At 44.6% G+C, this 21,596-nt stretch overlaps 1 protein-coding gene across 2 annotated transcripts; it reads left to right on the top strand.

The window, feature by feature from the left end:
* Positions 1-875: 875 nt before the first annotated feature.
* LOC147610376 (signal recognition particle receptor alpha subunit family protein) lies at positions 876-20,831 on the top strand. 2 transcript variants are annotated; one of them, XM_086786653.1, is made up of 9 exons: positions 876-1,975; positions 2,188-2,272; positions 2,359-2,458; positions 2,665-2,813; positions 2,915-3,022; positions 19,476-19,595; positions 19,776-19,901; positions 20,073-20,156; positions 20,488-20,831. In XM_086786653.1, the coding sequence occupies exons 1-9, from the start codon at positions 1,020-1,022 to the stop codon at positions 20,611-20,613; spliced, it is 1,854 nt and encodes a 617-aa protein (XP_086642779.1). In that variant the 5' UTR covers positions 876-1,019; the 3' UTR covers positions 20,614-20,831. The 2 variants fall into 2 exon arrangements, with proteins under 2 accessions (XP_086642779.1, XP_086642778.1); XM_086786652.1 differs by having other exon boundaries at positions 889-1,975; positions 2,359-2,454; positions 2,661-2,813.
* The last annotated feature ends 765 nt before the right edge of the window (positions 20,832-21,596 follow it).

Raw genomic sequence — 21,596 nt, 5'->3', positions numbered from 1 at the left:
AGGGAAACCTCAAGACCTGGTGGTCAACGTGGATAACGACACTTATCAATATGTCATTGATTACTTGCTGGAATTGTCATAGATGATTAATGCATGCATTCCATGATCTCTAGAAGACTCTCCCATAGCACGACTAGGATATAGTGCTAGGAATTACAGGGGAGTAGAATCTGAAGCCGTGGTTGCAACAATAATGAAATATTTTGGAGCACCGGCTTCCGAGGAAATCTTAACCAATTATGTCCCACTCTCTTGATGTTGAGCAAGAAGTTCCTTTAGAAGCATGCCAATTGAGATGTTGAAGCCCTCCGATGCAATAGCCATGCAATGGGTAGGAGTTCTTGCACATAGTTATTCAACTCCACAAACCTCGTATGGAAGTCCTCATAACATCCATGATGATGGAATTCAATAACTAGCACATGATTCCTCTTCTTTTTTCTCATTAGCATGAGAAAATTCAGAAGAACAACAATTTAGAGTCATTTGATGTTTGGCTTCCTTTGTCAGTAAAAGAACAACGACAACCCAGAGTAACCAGCTCTCTATGAAAGAAGCAGCACAAGCACAACGACAACCCAGAGTAACTAGCTCTCTATGAAAGAAGCAGCATAACGATAATGATTTTGAAAGCAACCATTGATGAGTTTAGGGTTTAATATGCTTCAACATGAAGACAAATGCATAGAAAAAAAATCCACTAAAAGCTTAGGAAGAGTAGATCATGCTGCATCATGCAGGTAATCCTTCAAGCCTGAAAAGGCATTTAAGAATGGGGAAAAAGTCTTTGAATCAAAACAAACACACAACGAATTAAAAGAATGGTCGGGTAACGGCAAAAAATTAAACGCTCAAAAAAAAAAAAAAGACTAACGTGGAGTGCGGGGCCGCATTTAGTCGTCGAATGAGAAGGAGTCAAACCCGACGGGCGCGAAGGTCGGACATACAAGGGGGCGTCGCAGAAGAGAAGGCCTCGTTGTTTCTGTAGGCCTAGTTGAGATCGTCGTCGAGCCGTCGTTATGTTGGAACAGTTGCTCATCTTCACCAGAGGGGGCCTCATCCTCTGGACATACCAGGAGCTAGCGATCGCTTTGAGAGGCTCCCCAATCGATGCCCTCATCCGATCCTGCCTCCTCGAAGATCGCTCCGCCGCCTCGGCTTTCCAGTACGATGCTTCGGGCAGCTCCTACACCCTCAAGTGGACTTTCCACAACGATCTGGGTCTCGTCTTTGTAGCGGTCTACAGAAAGATTCTTCATCTCCTCTATGTGGACGAGCTCCTCTCCTCGGTGAAACAGGAGTTTTCATTTCTTTACAATCCGAAGAGAAGAGATTACCCCGATTTCGATGATACGTTCAGGCAGCTTCTCCGAGAGGCAGAAGCCAGGGCTGATGAACTGCGCAGGATCAAGCAGGCGAAGCCAGCCACAGATGGCGGCAGGAAGGGGGTCGCCGGCCATGGGGACGGGAAAGGAGGTAAAGCTTCCTCAGGGAAGCAGCAAGATGGGGCCAAGGCAGAGGACGGCGGTGAAGGTGAGTACGCTTCCCGTGTGAATGGATCCGCTAAGATCCATCACGCAGGGGCCTCTAACAGCAGAGGCAGCAGCAGCAGCGACGAGGACGGTGTTCCAAAGGTCACTGAAGTCGCCTTCGATGTAGATAAGTTGCAGAAACTAAAGTCAAAGGGAGGGAAGAAAGGGACAAAAGCCCTTCCCATTAATAAGGAAGAACAGGGCCTAAAGAAGGTCGTGAAGAAGAATAGGGTTTGGGAGGAAGCCCCTGTCAAGAAGCTGGACTATTCCAACCCCCCCTTGTACGAGGCTAAGGAAGTGCCGGCCGTCGATCAGGGCAAGAGCCTCATGGACAGGGAGGAAGATGATGACGACTTTGACATTGAGATGGACGAAGAGACGGAGAACACCAAGGAGAAAGATATCACCAAGAAGAAAGGCTGGTTTTCCTCACTGATCCAAAGGTCTTTCTTCTCCCTCTTTTTCTTGGTTCGAAATGGTCTTGAGTTATGAACGAATCGCAAGGTGTTTTTGAAGATTTTGAGATGTCCTCCACATCTTCTTCACCACTGTACTTTGAGCCACTTGCGTGCATGCAGCTTTATGTCATTGGCCAAGTTAGGCTAGTATGGCTATCTCATGGTTTTTGTGTTCTGAGATGTATTTATTGCGGCAGTGTTGCTGGAAAAGCTTTGATTGAAAGGGAAGACTTAGTTCCTGCTCTGAAGGCCCTCAAGGAGCGCCTTATGGTCAAGAATGTGGTACGCAGAATACATTGTATTGTAGTAGTCAGTTTTGCACTCTCTTGAGCTAAATTTTATGATTTTATCAATGGTCGTTTTCTCAGGCTGAAGAAATCACAGAAGAGTTATGTAATTCTGTGGCTGCTAGTCTGGTGGGCAAAAAGCTGGGATCCTTTACAAGAATCTCTTCTACTGTGAAGGCATGTATTCATTTAGAGAAGATGTGAATTATTCCCTTTTCCTTATCAATGGTGTAAGGATACGTTTCTCAGTTGCGATGACCTTCAGACTTTAAGAAGATCACATGTTTCTTTTTTCACCCGCTTTGTAGCCGTTCTTTTTTGTAGACTTTTGTGTTTTACTTGTTATTTTGGACATATGTAATGATTCTCATTCCTGAAAACAGACAGCTATGGAAGAAGCATTGACTCGCATTCTTACACCCAGACGCTCCATTGATATCCTGCGTGATGTCCATTCTGCAAAAGAACAAGGACGTCCTTATGTGGTGGTGTTTTGTGGTGTAAATGGGGTCGGAAAGTCTACAAACCTTGCAAAGGTTTGTGACTTTATTTGGCATTTTGTTTGGCTTTTGGATTTCATAGACAATTGAGCTTTAAGCTTGACAGACTCTGTGCACTTTATTGTGGGTATTGTCAGGTGGGATACTGGTTGATGCAGCACAAAATAAGTGTTATGATGGCTGCATGTGATACTTTTAGATCAGGAGCTGTGGAGCAATTGAGAACTCATGCAAACCGTTTGCAGGTGTGTTCACACCACACAGAGTCACAGTTCGGTGGCTAACTAGGTTTAAGCTTTGTGATGCCTAAGGACCTTCTTATTTCACTTCATGCATGTTAACGGTCTTAATTGCCTTTGATCACCAGGCTTGGTATTTTCGAAGTCTAATCTAGCTTGTTGAGAGCATACGCCATATAAACCTTGGTACCTGGCTGGACCAACCATATAAACCGTGTGGCTGACACATCACACCATGGGTGAAGGTCCACCAAAGCTTTGGGATTGATTCTGATGGGAATCTGGCTGTTGCGAGAAGGGTTACTGGGCTATTATGATGAATAAATGATCAAGTGAGAGCCCTTTATAGGTCCCCCCCCACTCCCTCCCCTCTCCTCCCTTTTTCCTTTAAAAAATCTTTTTTTTTCACTTTTCTTTAAAAAATACTGGCCAATCAATAGCCAAAAATTAGGGGAATTTCTCATTTTTGGCCCCTTCTAGTCATTTTCACATGCCCAGCTCCTGGCAAAGCCCTTGACTGCCTGGTTGTGGGTGGCCCAGAAACCTGCTCAAAATGGATGCCCCCTGGGCCTCATTGCTGTACATCTTTTCCATACTGATCTTGTACGTCCATTGCTGTCAAAACACACCTCTGCTTGTCATCCTCATAGGCTAATGGCCAGAGGGACTTGGAAACCCTTACAGGCATGCATGCAATCTAAATGTGCTTCTCCAATCTTCACCTTCACAAAGGGCCTATGTTCAGCAGTCTGCTAAATCTTAACCAAATGGTTTCAGTAGTCATGGGACATGTTTGATGCTTGTGACATGGGAAAGGTTGTAGAGTCTTTCATTTGGTAAGCCCTTTTAAGGATTCCTTTAGGAATCGTCACCATTTCTCGCTCATGTAGGTGGATTTTGGATGGCCTAAGAGGTGAACCTCTCCAAGGCATTGATTTTATTAAAGTTGTGAAATTAACAATTATGAACACATTTCTTAATAATCAAGAGAACAAGACTTCATAACAACTTAATCGATGTAAATAAAATTATTGATTTTTATGCTAGGGAAGAGATTATGCACGAGGCTTAAAATGACCATAAAAGCAAAGGGGTTTTGGTATGCTTAAGTACTTAACATCGCATTTACAAAATAAGTGATTAACAAAAGGCAAAAAGAGGCTCACACTTGTGGCCAATCGGGAGACCCCATCATGATGAGGGAAACTTGTTGAACGTCAGAAAAGACACCGTATTATAACTAAAGTTAGTAAATGATAACCATAGACAAGTTGAAAAGGAGCCTTTCTAGTAGAATGGTGTTGAGTATTGCTATAAGCAAACTAAAGCAACGGAAGATACTTTACCCTTAACTTCTATCGGCTATGAAATAAGCTCTAAGAAGAGCTATGATTCCAAGGTTGGTTGCTTTAGAAATGTGATCGGATTGTACATGAAAAGCTAATGTAAACTTGAGCTTTGTTCCTAAATTTTTAAACAAATCTCGTCAAAAAGTTACTTGTCAAGACACTATCACGATGAGAATCAATAGTCTAAGGAAGATTATGGTACTTGAATACATGCATGATAAACAAATGAGTAGCTTTTGGACCTTTGTTTGACTTCTTGCATGGAATGAAATGTGCTTGCATACTGATGATCCAATTTTGGCCATTGGAACATGTGTATGAAGAGAAAGTTGGGTCGTAGGCAATAGGAATTTATTGTTAAGAGTATATGCATCGAAACTATTGTTGTAGACCTACTGGTTCTATGAATGTGCTAACAGAGAAGTATAGGGGAAGTCTCGTAAAACACAATCAAACACTCATGCAAAAAAACTTGTATCAATTTTTAGAACCCAACCCTAGCCATGCAATAGATAGAACTACAAATGGCTATCTATAGGTTACAAAAGATTAACAATTAGACTCAAGGCATTGCCTAGTCACATGATCCCTCTAGGTATTGGCCTACACATGAACAATCCCATGACTGCTCCTTGACATGCTCGTACGGCTACATGGCCCATTTGTTGTGCTTGGATGCATGTCTACCTTGCTTGGCTACCTATCCGCCATGTCTTGGTTGCCTTTGGTGCAACGATTACATATAGAATGCTGAATAGAGATACTCAATGATAGCATTGCTCTTGAGCTCTTATTGATGATTGACTGGTTGATGAATGAAAATGGCTAAGGCCTAGATTCCTATTTATAGTGCCTAATGTTCGTGAGTTGGCTACCACGGCTACATACTCAACCTGTACGGTGGCCTGTCCATGTCACACTTGAGAGAGAGCCTGTACGTGACATCCTCTCTCGCTTAACATGGAGAAGAGGTGCAAATGATGCTCCAATCCGGTATGGATCGTTTGGCGAACTCACTCTTTGTTTCACACACCAGTCTGAACTCCAATAGCATGGCTACTAGACTTGCTGCCTTCAATTATTGGCATATATGTTATGAGTTATGCCACATATACTATGAGTAGTGCCACATGTGAACATGGGTTAACCAAGGGCACTTTTCTCCCTTTGGGTTTTTCCCCTTGGATATTAGTTCTGAAAGGACACCACATTTTATTGTATTTTGATATTGTGGAGTCAACTCCCTTGCTCCACACATTGTATGCTATCTTCTTTGTGTGAGCATCAATCACCATCTCTCTCTTGAGTGTGCTTGCTGCTGTACTTCTCTATGTGCCTCAATTTGTGTGCAACCCTAACCTAACAGTGGTATCAGAGGTGGCGTCGCCTCCTTGCCTTCTGCAGTCCCGTCTCGTCGGCTCAGCTTCCATCTGCCGCCCATAGTTCCATCTGTTCTCTAGCGCTGCCAGTTTAGAGCTCCATCGCCCGTTTTAGCCTCCAACCGGGGTGGCGATAGTGTAGAGGGCTCCATCACCGCCCCACTCACGAGTGGCGCTTGCATCTCAGCAGGCGACCCTTGGCGGCGCTCACGCAACTGCACCTTGGGCTTACGTGGCACATGACGAATTTTTTGGAGATTTTGGGTCCCCAACTGGTAGCGAGACCATTCCGTCGCCGACTGTGTCCGTCTTCGGTCAGAGATATCACCGTGCCATCGACGTTGACGGTTCCGCCTCAGACCCTAGCTTCTGCCATTGCCCCCAACACATCTACACGCTGCCAACCGTCTACATGCACCACCCCGACACATTTGTAGTCTTCGTGTCTGCACTGCTAGCCGCTTACACGCGCCACCTCGACACATTTGTAGCCTTCGCGTCTGCACGTTGCTAGTCGTCTATACGCGCGCCCACCTGACACATTTGTAGCCTTCGCATCTGCACGTTGCCAGCCGTCTACACGCCCATATCGTTTGCACACTGCTTGTCCATTCGCGACTCTATCCGGCAGCCTGAGGGGTCCGCCTGAGGGCTCTCACTGTAGCCCGTGCATCTGCATCAAATGTCACCACCAACACTTGCTCGTCAAGCCCAGCTGTACAGCCTCCTTCCTACAACAAGCTAGACACCAACACTTGCAAACCTTGCAAAATTAGGGTTCCGGTCAGGTAATTGATTTTTTTGGTTCAGTTCAAGAGGCTTATGTACATTTCTTGCTTCATTGCAAAAATCAGGTGCAAGCAGTAGTGTAAAGGCGGCATCTGGGTGCAGGAGTCACGGAAAATTTGGGGTTTTTTCATTGCAAAAATCAAGTGCAGGCAGCATGTGGGTGCAGGATGCACGGAAAATTTGTGTTTAATTGCACAATTGCAGTTACAAGACACAGAGACATTAGGGGCTTTTCTAAAATCAGTGCTTAATTGCACAATTAAAGCTCATTGGTACATAGGTTTTTGAGGCTTTTGTCAATTATGTGCAATTGACATATAAATCAGCCCATCGGTGCTCAGAAATTTGGGGATTTTCAGCATTGCAGCTTTGTATTCGGGGCAAAACATTTGCATAGGACCTTGTGGTTGCTTGACGTTGCACTCCGATGCGTTCTGGATTTTGCTTGTAGGTGCTTTACAGCATATTTGGTTGCACATGTTTCAACAAATGGTTGGAAATACGACCAATATATTTGGGGTTTTGTCCCAAGGGGACAAATTAGATGGCAGTAATTACTCCCTCTGGAGTTTCATGGTTTGAAATCTTCTTGTGGCCAAAGGATTTTGGGGTTATGTGTTAGGTGAAGATGTTGACATAGCACCTAACATGCTTGGCCGTGGTGCTCAACAAGCTGCAGTACCTACTCCTCCCTCACAGGAGCAGAAGAGATGGGATATTTGTGATGCCCAAGCGATGGCTTTGATTACTTTGTCAGTAAAGCGATCAATCATACCGCATATTCGGTCTTGCAGGACGTTTCTGCGAGCTTGGGATGTACTTGAAACCATGTATCAGGCAAAGAATGAGGCCAGGGCTGCATTTCTCAAGAAAGAGCTTGAGAACTTGATCATGAATGATGGTGATAGTATGGCTGATCATCTTATGAAGATCGAAGATCTTCGGGAGCAGTTGCTCAATATTGATGAGGTCATTTTCGAAAAGGAGCTGGTTTCCAAGACACTATCATCTTTGCTAGAAACCTATTTGAACTTCCACACATCGCTTACTCTATCCATGCAGGCAAACTTGGAACCAATCTTGTTTGAAGAGTTGGTTGGTTTGTTACTACAAGAGGAGTAGAATCGGAAGAACTAATCTTCGAACATGCGTGGCAGTGATGGGGCTTTCGTTGCCCAAGACAAGGGCAAGGGAAAAGCCAAACACAGTTTTCAGCCAAAGGCTGATTCGGGACAGCCTTAAAGGCTAAAAATGATGCAGGCAAGCCCAAGAAAAAGGGCAAATGTCACTACTGCAAGAATTTAGGTCGTTACTTGAACGAGTGTAGAAAAAGGCTTGCAAAGGAGAAGAAAAAGGAAAGCGGCATGGCTGTAGATTCTTCATCATCACCTGCAGGGAAGATGATGCATCAGTAAATCTTGTGCAGGATGAGTATTCATTTGAAGAGGCTCATGAGGATGAGCATTGGATGCAAGCCATGCAAAATGAGATGGATTCTATCCATAAAAACAACACATGGGATTTGGTAGACTTGTTGGCTAGCAAGAAGCCCATTCGCACGAAATGGGTTTACAAGTTGAAAAGAAAGTTTGATGGTACCATTGACAGGTACAAGGCTAGGCTAGTGGCCAAAGGTTATGCCCAGAAAAAGGGCATTGATTATGATAAGACTTTTGCACCTACTTCTCGTATGGCCACATTTAGATGTGTTGTTGCATTGGTTTGGATGGAAAGTGCATCAGTTGGACATAAAATCAGCTTTTCTCAATGGGGATTTGCAAGAAGAAGTGTATGTAAATCAGCCCATTGGTTTTGTGATGCATGGTCATGAAAACAAAGTATGCAAGCTTTGAAAAGCATTTTATGGTCTTAAACAAGCTCCCCGAGCTTGGCATGAGAAGATACATACTTATTTGACCACGCAAGGATTTCACAATAGTCCAATAGAGAGCACCCTCTATGCGAAAGAGGATCATGACACTTTGATTATGCTCATTCTTTATGTGGATGATATGTTGCTAACTGGGAATGATATGGATAAAATTTCAGCTTTCAAAGTTGAATTGCAAACGTCATTTGAGATGACTGATTTGGGATTGTTGCATAATTATTTGGGCATACAATTTGTGCAAACAGATGTTGGGATTTATGTACACCAATCAAAGTACATTCAAAAGCTTTTGCAGAAATTTGGGTTCCAAGATTGTAAGCCCATCTCTACACGATAGAGCCAGGGTTGAAATTGAGCATGTATGATGTTGGAGAGCCTTTTGATATGAGTGTTTACAGCCAAGCAGTGGGCTGCCTCATATACTTATGCAACACACGCTCGGATATTCAGTTTGGGGTTTCTCAATGTAGCAAATTTATACACAGCCCAAGTACAAAGCATTGGCAAGCAGTGAAGAGGATCTTCCGCTATCTTCAGGGCTCCCTAGATCTTGTGTTGGTATATCCTAGGGGGGCAGCTTGCAGTTACACACGTACAGTGATTCCGATTGGGCTGGTGACTATGATACAAGGCAATCCACCAGTGGGAATGGTTTCTTTTTGGGGCATTCATGCATATCATGGCTGAGCAAAAGCAACCCACTGTTGCCACATCTACTTGTGAGACTGAGTACAGGGCAGCCAGAATGTGTATGGTTGAGGAGATTGATGATTGATCTTCGTGAGTGTCAGCAGCATACACCCAACACCATACTCACTGTCAGTTAAAGTGCTATAGCTGTTGTGATATGCAGCGGAAGTCTTTGTATTGGAAGATCCTGTCACACAAATGCTCACACCGTCTTCTGTATCCTGAGTTTCGTGAGTTTAGCAATCCATTTCAATACTTCAAACTTTAAAGAGATGAGAGAGAGATATATGAGAACTGTACACCAGATTGGGTCCTGAATTACCCATTGAAGGGTCCCCTATCCCGATAACGAGATAGTATTTGCTTTATTTCTTTAGAGAGAATGACTGTGGACTGTAGATAAGCCAAACGCAAGATCTCGGAGGATCGGAGATTGGCTGAACTGTACACGGCTGTAGAAACACCTCGATCAACTGATCTCGAGCCTATGCACTCTTCCCAAGGGCATGAGGAAGGGCTGCACACCTGAGGTTGAGAAAAGGAGATGGTGGACTGTTCTAAGCTATGTTAGAATGCTGTGCTTATGAATGCTGTGTTACCTTCACCAGATGACTGTTGCATGTATGGATGATGCACAGAAGGCTGGATACTGATGTAAACTGATGATTCAGGGTTGAGAACTGCTGTAGACTGAAACGCAGACCTGTAGGGATGATGCTGGACCGAAACGCAGGTGTGGTGCTGCTGGACAGAAACGCAGGTGACTGTACGGCTGCTGAACTGAACTGTAAACGCAAATGACTGTACGGCTCGTTCACATGCAGAAGATGCAGGCTGTATGCTGATTCAGGGATTGAACTGATGCTAGTTGCAGGCGCCTAGGGCTGTAGGGACTGCTGAACTGCAGGTGTTGGATGAACAAGGCTGGCTGAAGCAACCTCAAGCACTCCAAGGGCTGGATGAGACTAGTCTAGTGCTGAAGGCAAGGGAACTCCTAGGGCTGAGGAGGAAAGCTCTTAGCACACTGAAGACTGAATGATAAACTAAGCTCTATGCAAGCCTATTTATACTAACTGGAGGTTGGTCAAGTTGGCTAGTCATTTAATAAAGTTTATATTTATAAATGACAAATAATGTAAATAATGCTAAATAAATACTATAAAATATGAAAAAAATACTAGATAAATCCTAGTAAATTCCCTAAGGCTTCTGGGATGTTCTAAATGATGCACAGGCGTATGAATGCATATTATGCAGGAGGCAGAGTGCTTTTTGATGCAAACCCTAAGGCTTCTACTGACTCTACATGCATTAATGATTCTCTCCAAGTGGGTTAAGGGACTTGACTGACTGACTGACCCGCTAAGGCTGAGGAAGACCTACGTAGCTCGTGCCTGACTTATCCTGGACTGAGGATGTACAATGGGGTCACGGCGTACGACAAATATCATCCTACTGGGTTCTAATACTGTACAACTGTTGCACTGCTGATGATGAGCCATCTTGTCACCATGCACTGAGTGCAGAGTGCATGACATTCCCTCTTGCTTAGCTTGGCGGCAGGTTCATGGCTTCCAAGTAGTCCGCCAACAACTGGGGGTACTCTTGGAAGAACTCCTCGTCTACCCATATACGGCTTCGTGGGTGCCTCGATCTCGGAATTTTTTATAGAACTGACGTATCTGTCGACCGGAACCATGCTTCCATTGATGAAGAAGGATCTGCTCAGGCTCAATAACTTCTGCTTCGTCTACCACGTCTAGCTGCTGTTCATCTGAAATATCAAACACTTCTGGACCAACATATGGTTTTAGCCAAGAATTTTGGAAAACATCATGCATTGTCCAACTGGTAGGCAACTTTAACTTCATGGAGACATCACTTAACTTTTTGACTATTGGAAAAGGGCCAAAACTACGGGATGAAAGCTTGGGACAATGTTTGTCCACTTGTTTCAATCTTTGTTTCACGATGCACTGAGAGACTCAATCCCCTTCCTTGAAGTGGATATCTCGTCTAAACTTACATGCCTGTCTGTGAACTGAATGATGGCCAGGCTCAAAATTGAGGGCCAAACTGGGTTGAGTACCTAACTCTGCGGAATCGACATATTAATCTTCTAAGTCTTTTCCAGAGATGTTGAGAATGGTAGACTCCTGACTGGTCGGGATGCTGGTCTTTCTACTAAGAATATCTGCTACGGGGCTATGCTGACTAGGGATGTACTTAATCATTCCTCCAACTTGTTGGAAGAGTTGACCTTGTCTAGTGTGCCGAGCACTCCACTGGGCACTTGGCATTGTCAGGAGCCACTTAAGTGCTTGGTTGTCTGTGGTGACTGTGAAAATGTGTCCATAAGAAACATGTTTCAAATGTTTGAGAATTGATTGCTGTTCTAGCTTGCCCTTGAAAGTCTTGGAAAGACAAGAGGGAAACTTGCTAGGAGGTTTTGCTAACTGTGGGATACTGGGTAGGAGATCATCTTTAAAAATGTCTGAATGAGAGAGGAGATCTGCTAACTGAGAGACTGAAGATGATGAGACAGCGGTTATTGATGAGATAGAAGTTGTCTGAGCATAAATTTATGCTCCTTCTGCTCCCTTGCACATAGCCCGTCGGGCCTGGAGATGAGAAATCATAGGAACGCCAAGAATGCTCCTATCCCCCCGAATCATGACAGGCCCAGGAAAACCTTTTGAGATAATAAAGGTGTCCTGTCCCCAATTGGGAATAGGTTCATACTGACGAAACCACTGGATTCCTAAGATCATGTCACATCCCAAAAGAGGAGAAACAATGAATTCTCGCTGGAATGAGGCCTTTTGAACTTGAAAAGAAAACTGTTGTGCCTTCTGAGAGATGTGGGTGCGGAGACCAGGTGTAAACCCGTCTACCTCCAAATGATAGGGCACTAAGGTACAGCTCATGTTGGTAGCCAACTGGGGAGAGATGGCGTCCTCAGAACTGCCCATGTCAAAAAGGATTATGAACTGTCGGCCCTTGGCAGAGCCATAAGCTCGGATCAGGCTTTTCTGTGTGGTTGTTGTCTCACCCTCCTGCTTAGCATCAAGCACCACGGATGGCATGGAATGCATAGAAGGTAAGATCTGAACTGCATTGGTGGTAGTAGGTAGGTTTGGAGGAGCGGGGGATACTACGGCAACTGTGGCAGAAGGCTCTTTGGAGGCTTGCTCCGCTTGTCTTTTTGGACAATCCTTCTTACCATGCCCAATGGTATGACAGAAAAAACATCTGTTTTTTGACTGATACTGTCTTTGCTCCTCTGGAGGAAGATAGCCTCCAGTGATGCCTGCGTGAGCCTTTTCCTCAGGGGTCTTCTTAGGCTTGGATTCCTTACCCCCTGAACTAGAGCTAGGACTGTTGTCTGTCTTAGTGTCTTTAGAAGACGAATTACCCTTCCCCTGTTGGGGTTTGGTACATGACTGAGATGACTGCTTGGGCTTGCCTCCGTTCATCTTCATTTCTTCATTCTGAGCGAGAGTCAAAGCCCGGTCATATGTACTTGGTTCAAAGTTACGAACTGTGAACCGATTGTTAGAGTCCAATCCACGAATGAATTGCTCCATCTTAGCCTGCTCAGATAACCCTAACTGATGTGCTAAAGTAATAACCTTACCAGAAAACTAAAGCACTGGGGATCCGTTTTGTCTGAGTCCATAGAACTCGTCTTTCAGACCGGTCATGTACTGGGGCGGGAGAACTTTGGTCTTCAGGTCATGGACAAAGATGTCCCAGTCAAAGGCTGTGACACTTGTGGCCTGGTCTGTATGAATACTAGACCAATGCTGCCACCAAGTGACTGCCTCACCAGTGAGATGGGGAGCCGCTAAGTGGACTTTGTCTTGAGGGTCTGTGATTCTAGCTAAAGGAAAATGAGCATTAAACTGATGAATAAATTGATTAACTGATGAATGATCACACTTACCATCATACTTACTGAAGTTCGGTTGACTGCGAATGATGGTGGTTGTTGTTGCTGCGGACTGTTGGCTGGTGACACCTATGACTGGGGAGATTGAGGAGAGCTGCTGATACCTCAAGTGTATGGCCTCCTTTTTCCGTTGGTGCTCGAGTAACATACGTTCTCGATCAACCTCACGTTGGTGTTCTCGAGCGGCGAGTTGAGCCTGACGCCGGTCTTCGTCGATCGTGCATTGGGCTTCCTCATAGTCCCATCTTTTTGCTTTTTCTCTTTTCCTTCGGGCCTCATCCTCTCTCCTTTGTTGTTCCATCTGAAAGAAGAGGGAGATGTAGTCGGGTGCTGCTGGAGGTGTAGAAGGACGTGCTGTTGCTGCCTCCAAGAGTTGGAGACGCTCCATGAGTAGCTGGTTCTGAGCTCTAAGAAGAGCTATGGTGTCTGTTGTAGGAGGAAGAACATGGTCTCCTTGGGGGGAGACGTCTTCCGGCTGATGAGTACTCTCTTCTGTAGACATGATGCTGAAGTCGGTGGTCGTGCCGGAATGCAATCTAACCATCCAAGGATGCCCCCACGCTAGGATACGGTGTGTGTGGACAATCTGAATCTGATACCAATGTGATATGCAGCGGAAGTCTTTGTATTGGAAGATCCTGTCACACAAATGCTCACACCGTCTTCTGTATCTTGAGTTTCGTGAGTTTAGCAATCCATTTCAATACTTCAAACTTTAAAGAGATGAGAGAGAGATATATGAGAACTGTACACCAGATTGGGTCCTGAATTACCCACTGAAGGGCCCCCTATCCCGATAACGAGATAGTATTTGCTTTATTTCTTTAGAGAGAATGACCGTGGACTGTAGATAAGCCAAACGCAAGATCTCGGAGGATCGGGGATTGGCTGAACTGTACACGGCTGTAGAAACACCTCGATGAACTATCTCGAGCCTATGCACTCTTCCCAAGGGCATGAGGAAGGGCTGCACACCTGAGGCTGAGAAAAGGAGATGGTGGACTGTTCTAAGCTATGTTAGAATGCTGTAAATGCTTATGAATGCTGTGTTACCTTCACCAGATGACTGTTGCATGTATGGATGATGCACAAAAAGGCTGGATACTGATGTAAACTGATGATTCAGGGCTGAGAACTGCTGTAGACTGAAACGCAGACCTGTAGGGATGATGCTGGACTGAAACGCAGGTGTGCTGCTGCTGGACAGAAACTGCTGCTGGACAGAAACGCAGGTGACTGTACGGCTGCTGAACTGAACTGTAAATGCAGATGACTGTACGGCTGGTTCACATGCAGAAGATGCAGGCTGTATGCTGATTCAGGGACTGAACTGATGCTGGTTGCTGGCGCCTAGGGCTGTAGGGACTGCTGAACTGCAGGTGTTGGATGAACAAGGCTGGCTGAAGCAACCTCAAGCACTCCAAGGGCTGGATGAGACTAGTCTAGTGCTGAAGGCAAGGGAACTCCTAGGGCTGAGGAGGAAAGCTCTTAGCACACTGAAGATTGAATGATAAACTAAGCCCTATGCAAGCCTATTTATACTAACTGGAGGTTGGTCAAGTTGGCTGGTCATTTAATAAAGTTTATATTTATAAATGACAATGGGGTCACGGCATACGACAGATACCTACCGGGTTCTAATACTGTACAACTGTTGCACTGCTGATGATGAGCCATCTTGTCACCATGCACTGAATGTAGAGTGGATGTGACAGTTGTGGCACGAAACCCAGTGTTTCGTGCACTTACTAAGGATATAGAGATTCATTATCATTATGTCAGGGAGAGGATTCATGCAGGGGAGATCTCATTATCTTATCGTTCTACACAAGACAATGTTGCAGATCTGTTCATGAAGGCGTTGCCTCAAGAGAAGTTCGAAGCTTTCCGCAAAGTTTTAGGCTTACTCTCCTACATAGAGTGATCTATTGCTGACCTTGTATAGGTTCACATTGCCAGTAGAGGGGGGACTTATTGGCATATATGCTATGAGTTATGCCACATATGCTATGAGTAGTGCCACATGTGAACATGGGCTAACCAAGGGCACTTTTCTCCCTTTGAGTTTTTTCCCTTGCATATTAGGTGTGAAAGGACACCACATTTTATTGTATTTTGATATTGTCAACTCCCTTGCTCCACACATTGTATGCTATCTTCTTTGTGTGAGCATCAATCACCATCTCTCTTTTAAGTGTGCTTGTTGCTGTACTTCTCTGTGTGCCTCAGTTTGTGTGCAACCCTAACCTAACATCAATGATGTCTTTGCGATTGCCTCCTCGGGAACCGCGGGCACTAGAACTAGCCCCTCTGTCTCTGGATGCTTAGCTATAGCATTGTAGTTAGTACTACGGAATCGATCATCTCATCCTCCTCCTCAATGGATTTGGAGAGAAAAGTGTGAAACTCACTTGATGACGACTCGTCGTTTTGGGAAACTAGGATGGGTTGCTCTCCATCTGTCTGGATCACCTCTAAGCTTGGTAGTGTTTGCTCCTTGGGCTCATCCTTTGGAACAGGCTCCTCTTTTGGGAACCAGGTCATCGATACCACTTCCTCTCTTGAAAGCTTTCTGGCTATCCTCGAACACTCCCTCATGTTGAGCTTTATCTATGGATGGAGTTACCACTGTATGTGCCGCCCTTCTTGCTTGGATCTCTTGTCGGCAAGTTGCTCTCCAACTGCAGGATAATCTTCACTCCTCCGTCTTCTATATGGTTCCCATATGCTCTCTAAAGATTGATGTTGGTGGATCATATTTTATCCCAAGAAACCAAAGAGACGATTGCGTAATACACTTCTCACGGAATACAAGATCAAGTGGAAGGATCGTGTTGAGGAGAACGCTACATGGGAGACATTGACTATCCTTCAGAGGGATTACCTTGGGTTTTTTGTGAGCTCAGGAGTGAGCTCTTAGAGGAAGGGGAGTATGTCATGTGCACAGTGTGTATCTACCGTGTGTGCGTGTACCGTGTGCTACACGCACACAAGACTAGCTTCGAGGCTTGGGGAAGCTTGGAGCTAGGCAGGCTGATTGGCGAGCTGGGCTAGGGATAGACTAACGGGCGGGCGTCCAAGTGTGGACGCCCGGTGAACAGCGAAGAGCCTTTAAAAGGGTGGCCAAGGTTAGTCAATAGTTCATAGAGTCTCGCGTGTCTTTGTGAGAGCTCTATGGTCAGGAGCCTAGATCTAGTGCAGATGTGCACCTGCTTTATGCAGCCAAGGCCGACAGCAGTCTCGAGGCCCGCGAGGGTAGCTTCGTGGTGGTATGGGACGTCACGAGGTAGAGATTGGTCAGCACGTCCGACTAGTTAGCTCAGCTCATGGCTCGGTGGGGACAGCCAAGACATGTGGGCTTGCCCACGGCTGTCAAGGTTGGGAGGTGAGTCAGGCTTGCACCCCCTTCACGTTGCTTGGTTTGTTTTGCAGGTTTCGAGTCTTGTACCAGGAGCGTTCTACGAGGTGATCCTACGGGGATTTGACAGTGTCCTAAGCTCTCTACTAGGTGTTGTGGACCTTTCAAGGTGATCAAGTAGATCAATGAGGTTGCTTTTCGGCTTGCATTGCCTGATCATTGGAGGATTCACAATGCCTTTCATGTAGTCTATTGCGGAAGTATGTGGGGCAAAGCCAAAAGAGCCTGTCATAGAAGTGTTGCTAGAGGTTGATGAGCTAGAGAAAGTTCTTCAACTTCAGTAGATTGTGTTTCACAAGGAGAGAAAGGTACCTGTTGGTAAGCTTTCTAGGCGATACCTTGTGACGTTCAAGAACTATGTGCCTATTGAAGCAAAATGGGTTGATGAAGACTACTTCAAACATTATCCATAGCTTCTTTAGGCGTATTTGGAGGCTTTTCAATTTAGGTCAACTGTTTAGAAGCTGCACGGGAGGGGGGAGAGGGGTTTCACCATTTGGCCGCCCGAGTGGTCTTCCCCTATTTTGTGCCAAGGTACGGATGGCCAGGGAGATTCGTGCCACCCGTATTGAGGCCAGGACTCGGGTCACCTACTGGAGGCCAGGCCGCCTCCTCACCTATAGTGTGGCTAAGACGTGGAACCCACTGGCAGGGATCCCAAAACCAATTTCAGACTTTCCACTGAGCTAGTTGTGTGCTCGGGGAGACCTGCTATCTACAGGTTTTAGGAATGGGATATGTATCCATTGCATAATACATGTGCATGCATCTCTGCTTGCTTGAAACTGATTTCGTGTGACTGCCTACTATGATGTGTCGAGTTCATGGGTAGGGGACACCCACCCGTGAACCGTATAAGTGTCCTGTATTTTGACATGGTTTGTGGCATGTGAATGTGAATGGGTGGTAAGTATCCATTTAAACCCTTGTTTATTTTAGTAGGTTATATAATTTTCGCTGTTCACATTCATTAAAGTTGGTCTTCCCCTAATTCGTGCCAAGGTATGGATGGCCAGGGATCTTCGTGCTGCCCGTATTGAGGCTAGGACTCAGGTCACCTACGGGAGGCCAGGCCTCCTTCTCACATGCACATGGAACCCACTGTTAGGGATCCCAGTTTCAAACTTCCCGCTGAGCTAGTTCCGTGCTCGGGAATAGGTTCCAGGAATTGGAGATGTATCCATTACGTAATGCATGTGCATGCATCTCTGCTTGCTTGAAACTGATTTCGCGTGGCTTGTTTTCGTGTGACTATCTACTATGATGTGTTGTCCAGTTCACGGGCAGGGGACACCCACCTGTGAAACATGCAAGTGCCCTGTATTTTGACATGGTTTGTGGTATGTGATGGGTGGTAAGTATCCATTTAAACTGTTGTTTATTTTTTTAAAAGTTATATAATTTTCGTTGTTCACATTCATTAAAGTTGGGTGCACTGGCCAGTGCCCGGGGACCAAGGGACCCATGCAGCCCAACCTTTGGGCACCCTTTTGGTTGTGTGAACCCTCTTTATTGAGTGGGCACGAAAAGGAGGTGCCCACCTTTGTTGGAGGTGGGGCTGTGCCACATGGCACATAAGGGTTGGACCCCCTTCCACCACCAACCCACCAACCTCACTGGACTCCCTCTCTCTCTCTCTCTCTCTCTCATGATGTTTTTGAAAAGGCGCATCTGTCCCTGCAAAAAGAGTATGCGAATTTTCATGTACTGAAGAGCTCCCATTGCTGCCGTACAGCTGCACCGTCTGTACCTGCTGTACTGTACTGTTGTACTTGCTGCAGTACTGTTGTACCCAACTGCTAAACTGAACTGCACCTTCAGTACTTGTTGGAAACCCTACTGTACTTGCTGGAAACCCTACTGTACAGCCTACTGTACTGGCTGTACTTGCTGGAAGCCCTACTGTACCTGCTGTTCTAGCTGAGAATCTACTGACCTGCTGAATATCACATTACATCTACTATACCGGGCTAATTTGCTGTGAACCGGCTCCGTGTGTACCTGTTTTGAGTACCTGCTATTGGAAACCGTGTACCAGAACATGTTTTGAGAGTGCATGCTTGTGCGTGGTTTTGGAACGATAACTACGTGCCTCAAAGAGGAGTACTAAGGATTCCAGAGTTACCTCTACCACCTTGCCACAACAACCACCCATTCCCCATGTAACCCTCATGAAACAATTAACCCTGACAGAAATACCAGAAGGTGAGGAAGATGAAATAGGGGGGGACACTATCTACCTAGACCCCCTAGAGGCTTAGAGTGCCCTGAGTCAAATCCCAAGTCTCTACGTTCAAGATGATGACAGTGTCTACCTAGTCTATATAGCCACAGTGCAATCTAATAGAGGGAGAGACACCAATTCCATAGGATCTTACATGCCACTACAGTGCTATCATTGTAAGGGCTATCACCAGGTTGCAGAGTGTCCCATCAAGAAGGCTATGGCAGTTGCACCAACCAACCCACAACCACTAGCACCTCTGATCACATGTACAAGGATCGCCCATTGTCAGCATCCGCCCCAAGTCCAGTCCAAGAGCATAAGCCCTCTACGAGCATTAACTTGCTAAGCATCAGAGATGGGCTATTACAAACGATTCCCCTCAATGCGGTGACGATAATGCAAAATTAGTCGATTTTTTGACAGTTATTATAGAATGTGTGTTCTGATCCTAGTCATCTCCCTTGACATGCAGTGATAAATCATGTTTTTGTTTCTCTTTTCTGCCTATTTGCTAATTAAAGCTTGTTGTACATCCAATCTAACCAAAATTCTCAAAATAACATTTGCAAGATGTTTGAGCCTAATTGTTTGCATCATATTCTGGAAGGGCTTTGACTTGAGAGATCATTTGTACAACTTTTAGTCTCTTTATTTTTGGCATGTATTAATTGGTTCAAATATTCTCTCCCTGGATTGTAGTTGTTTTCCAGGTTGAAATATTCTCATACAACTGCATTTGCTTCTCTTTTGTTTCTACTTCCCAGATCAGTCTATTTCAAAGAGGCTATGAAAAGGATCCTGCATTAGTTGCCAAGGAAGCCATACATGAGGCGGTTCTTAACAAAATAGATGTTGTTCTGGTTGATACTGCTGGTCGCATGCAGGTAGATGTTTCTTTTCTGGTTTCAGTGGTGTTTTGATTTGTCAATGCTGTTAAAGGTGTTTTCAACGTTTTTGTAAAACTCCTTAGAAGCAGCAGCAGTGGAGCTTCAAGCTGTTTTAGAGAAATTTGTTGAGGGTCACTTACTTTCAGTCCTAACAATAGTTTATTTTGCACTAAATAGGACAATGAGCCACTCATGCGAGCATTGGCAAAGCTCGTTCATATGAACAATCCTGATCTCGTTTTATTTGTTGGAGAAGCACTGGTTGGAAATGATGGAGTTGACCAGCTTATGAAATTTAATCAGGTAAAGAGCTCAACTTGTGCATTCGTGACATTTGATGAGTGAAATGAGTTATTATTATTCTCCACTTTCTCTCTAACACGTGAGCTCCAACGCTGCAACGTGGTTGCAAGTTGGTATGAGCATGGACCTGAAAACAATCCTTCAAGAGTTTTTGTTTTGACCACTTTGCAGAAACTGGTTGACTTGTCTACGTCTGTTACTCCAAGAACAATTGATGGGATCTTGCTCACGAAGTTTGATGCAGTTGATGACAAGGTTCGTCCTCTGCATTTATATTTCTCGAGCACTAGATGATCTCTTTCCCCTATATTTTTCAGTGTTTTGTTTTGTTTTGTTTTTTTCGGGAGAGAGAGAGAGAGAGAGAGAGAGAGAGAGAGAGAGAGAGAGAGAGAGATCCTCTCCCTCTATCTGTGCACACAAAAAAAGGTGCACTTGAAGAGGAAAGAGACCCCATCTCAAAAACTGGCAAATATATGAACATAAAATTATGAAGGGGTGCATGCACCTCCCACCACACCAACACTCGCATACACACGCGTGAGAAGAGATTCTTAAATGTATTTGTTTACAATCCTCTTATGTGTAGGTGGGAGCTGCACTATCTATGGTGTACAAATCTGGTGCACCAATAATGTTTCTTGGTTGTGGGCAGACGTACACGGATTTAAAGAAGCTCAATGTCAAGTCGATTGTAAAATCTCTTTTGGAATAGGCAGCTCTCTACTGTTTGCCTTCTTGTTTAAAGATCTGGACTGCTTTTTAATGAGTTGTGACTGCTCCCTGAAGTAGGAGTTTCAATATGTGTTAGTTTTTGTCCAGTTGGTGGAGAACAAGTTTGATTATGCATGACAGAAGTGTGAACAGTGTGAATCTTCTTTGAAAGGTTCTGTACATTTTTTTTTCTGGGTTAGTATACAGTTTAAGAGTGTAGCAGTCCGTGCAACTGAGGTGAAATCTGTTCGAGCTAGGTGCCAATGTGTGTGTATAGACACCTTGAAGGGGTTATTATGGAATGACAGACTGCTAACAGACATCTAGAAGGGGTTAGTATAAAGATATTATATGGTTACAAGAGATTGGTCAAATGTTAGGTGACCATGCCTAGTCATTAAGGTGTATGATCCAGAGTTAGCTATTCAAGGAAAATTGCTAAAATAAATTGGGAGTTTATTGTAGCCGTGTATTCCATTCATGACATGCTAATGTATTCATCAATTGGCTACCCCTTTCATTTCTCACCAGCAAAAAAGTTATGAGGCTAGCGATTATGATTATTTAATGCTCATGTTATGTGTTGTATGTTTGTCCGTTCACGATTTGTTAGCAGTAGTGAAGAGTGAACAACACCATTAAAAGTGAATGCTGGGAAATTGGAGCACTCTTAGCCATCTGAATCCTTTTGTGGGCCTGTAAAGGAGTGTTTGAAATGCCTCTATATTGTACCATCTAGATATGGGTGAATCTTCTAGTTAGCTTAGGTAAAATTTATAAGACGAAGCCAATCATCCAAAAGCTCTACACGTGAATGTTTGTAGGAAGATAGATCCTTTTGTTATATTTCATGCCAATATACAATATATTGTAATGGGTTGGTGCATATAGCAACAAGTGTATGTGATCTTCCAGTCAAGGTAGTATGTGGCATTAATAATACATCAAATTTTATTTTTTAGTGCACCAAGAACAAAGGGTAAT

The sequence above is a fragment of the Cibotium barometz genome, chromosome 49, assembly GCF_041138505.1.
Source record: "Cibotium barometz isolate CiBa-2024 chromosome 49, ASM4113850v1, whole genome shotgun sequence".
In the NCBI taxonomy this organism is placed as follows: domain Eukaryota; kingdom Viridiplantae; phylum Streptophyta; class Polypodiopsida; order Cyatheales; family Cibotiaceae; genus Cibotium; species Cibotium barometz.
Note: the sequence above shows the minus strand (reverse complement) of the source record. Positions and strands in the feature narration are given on the sequence as shown.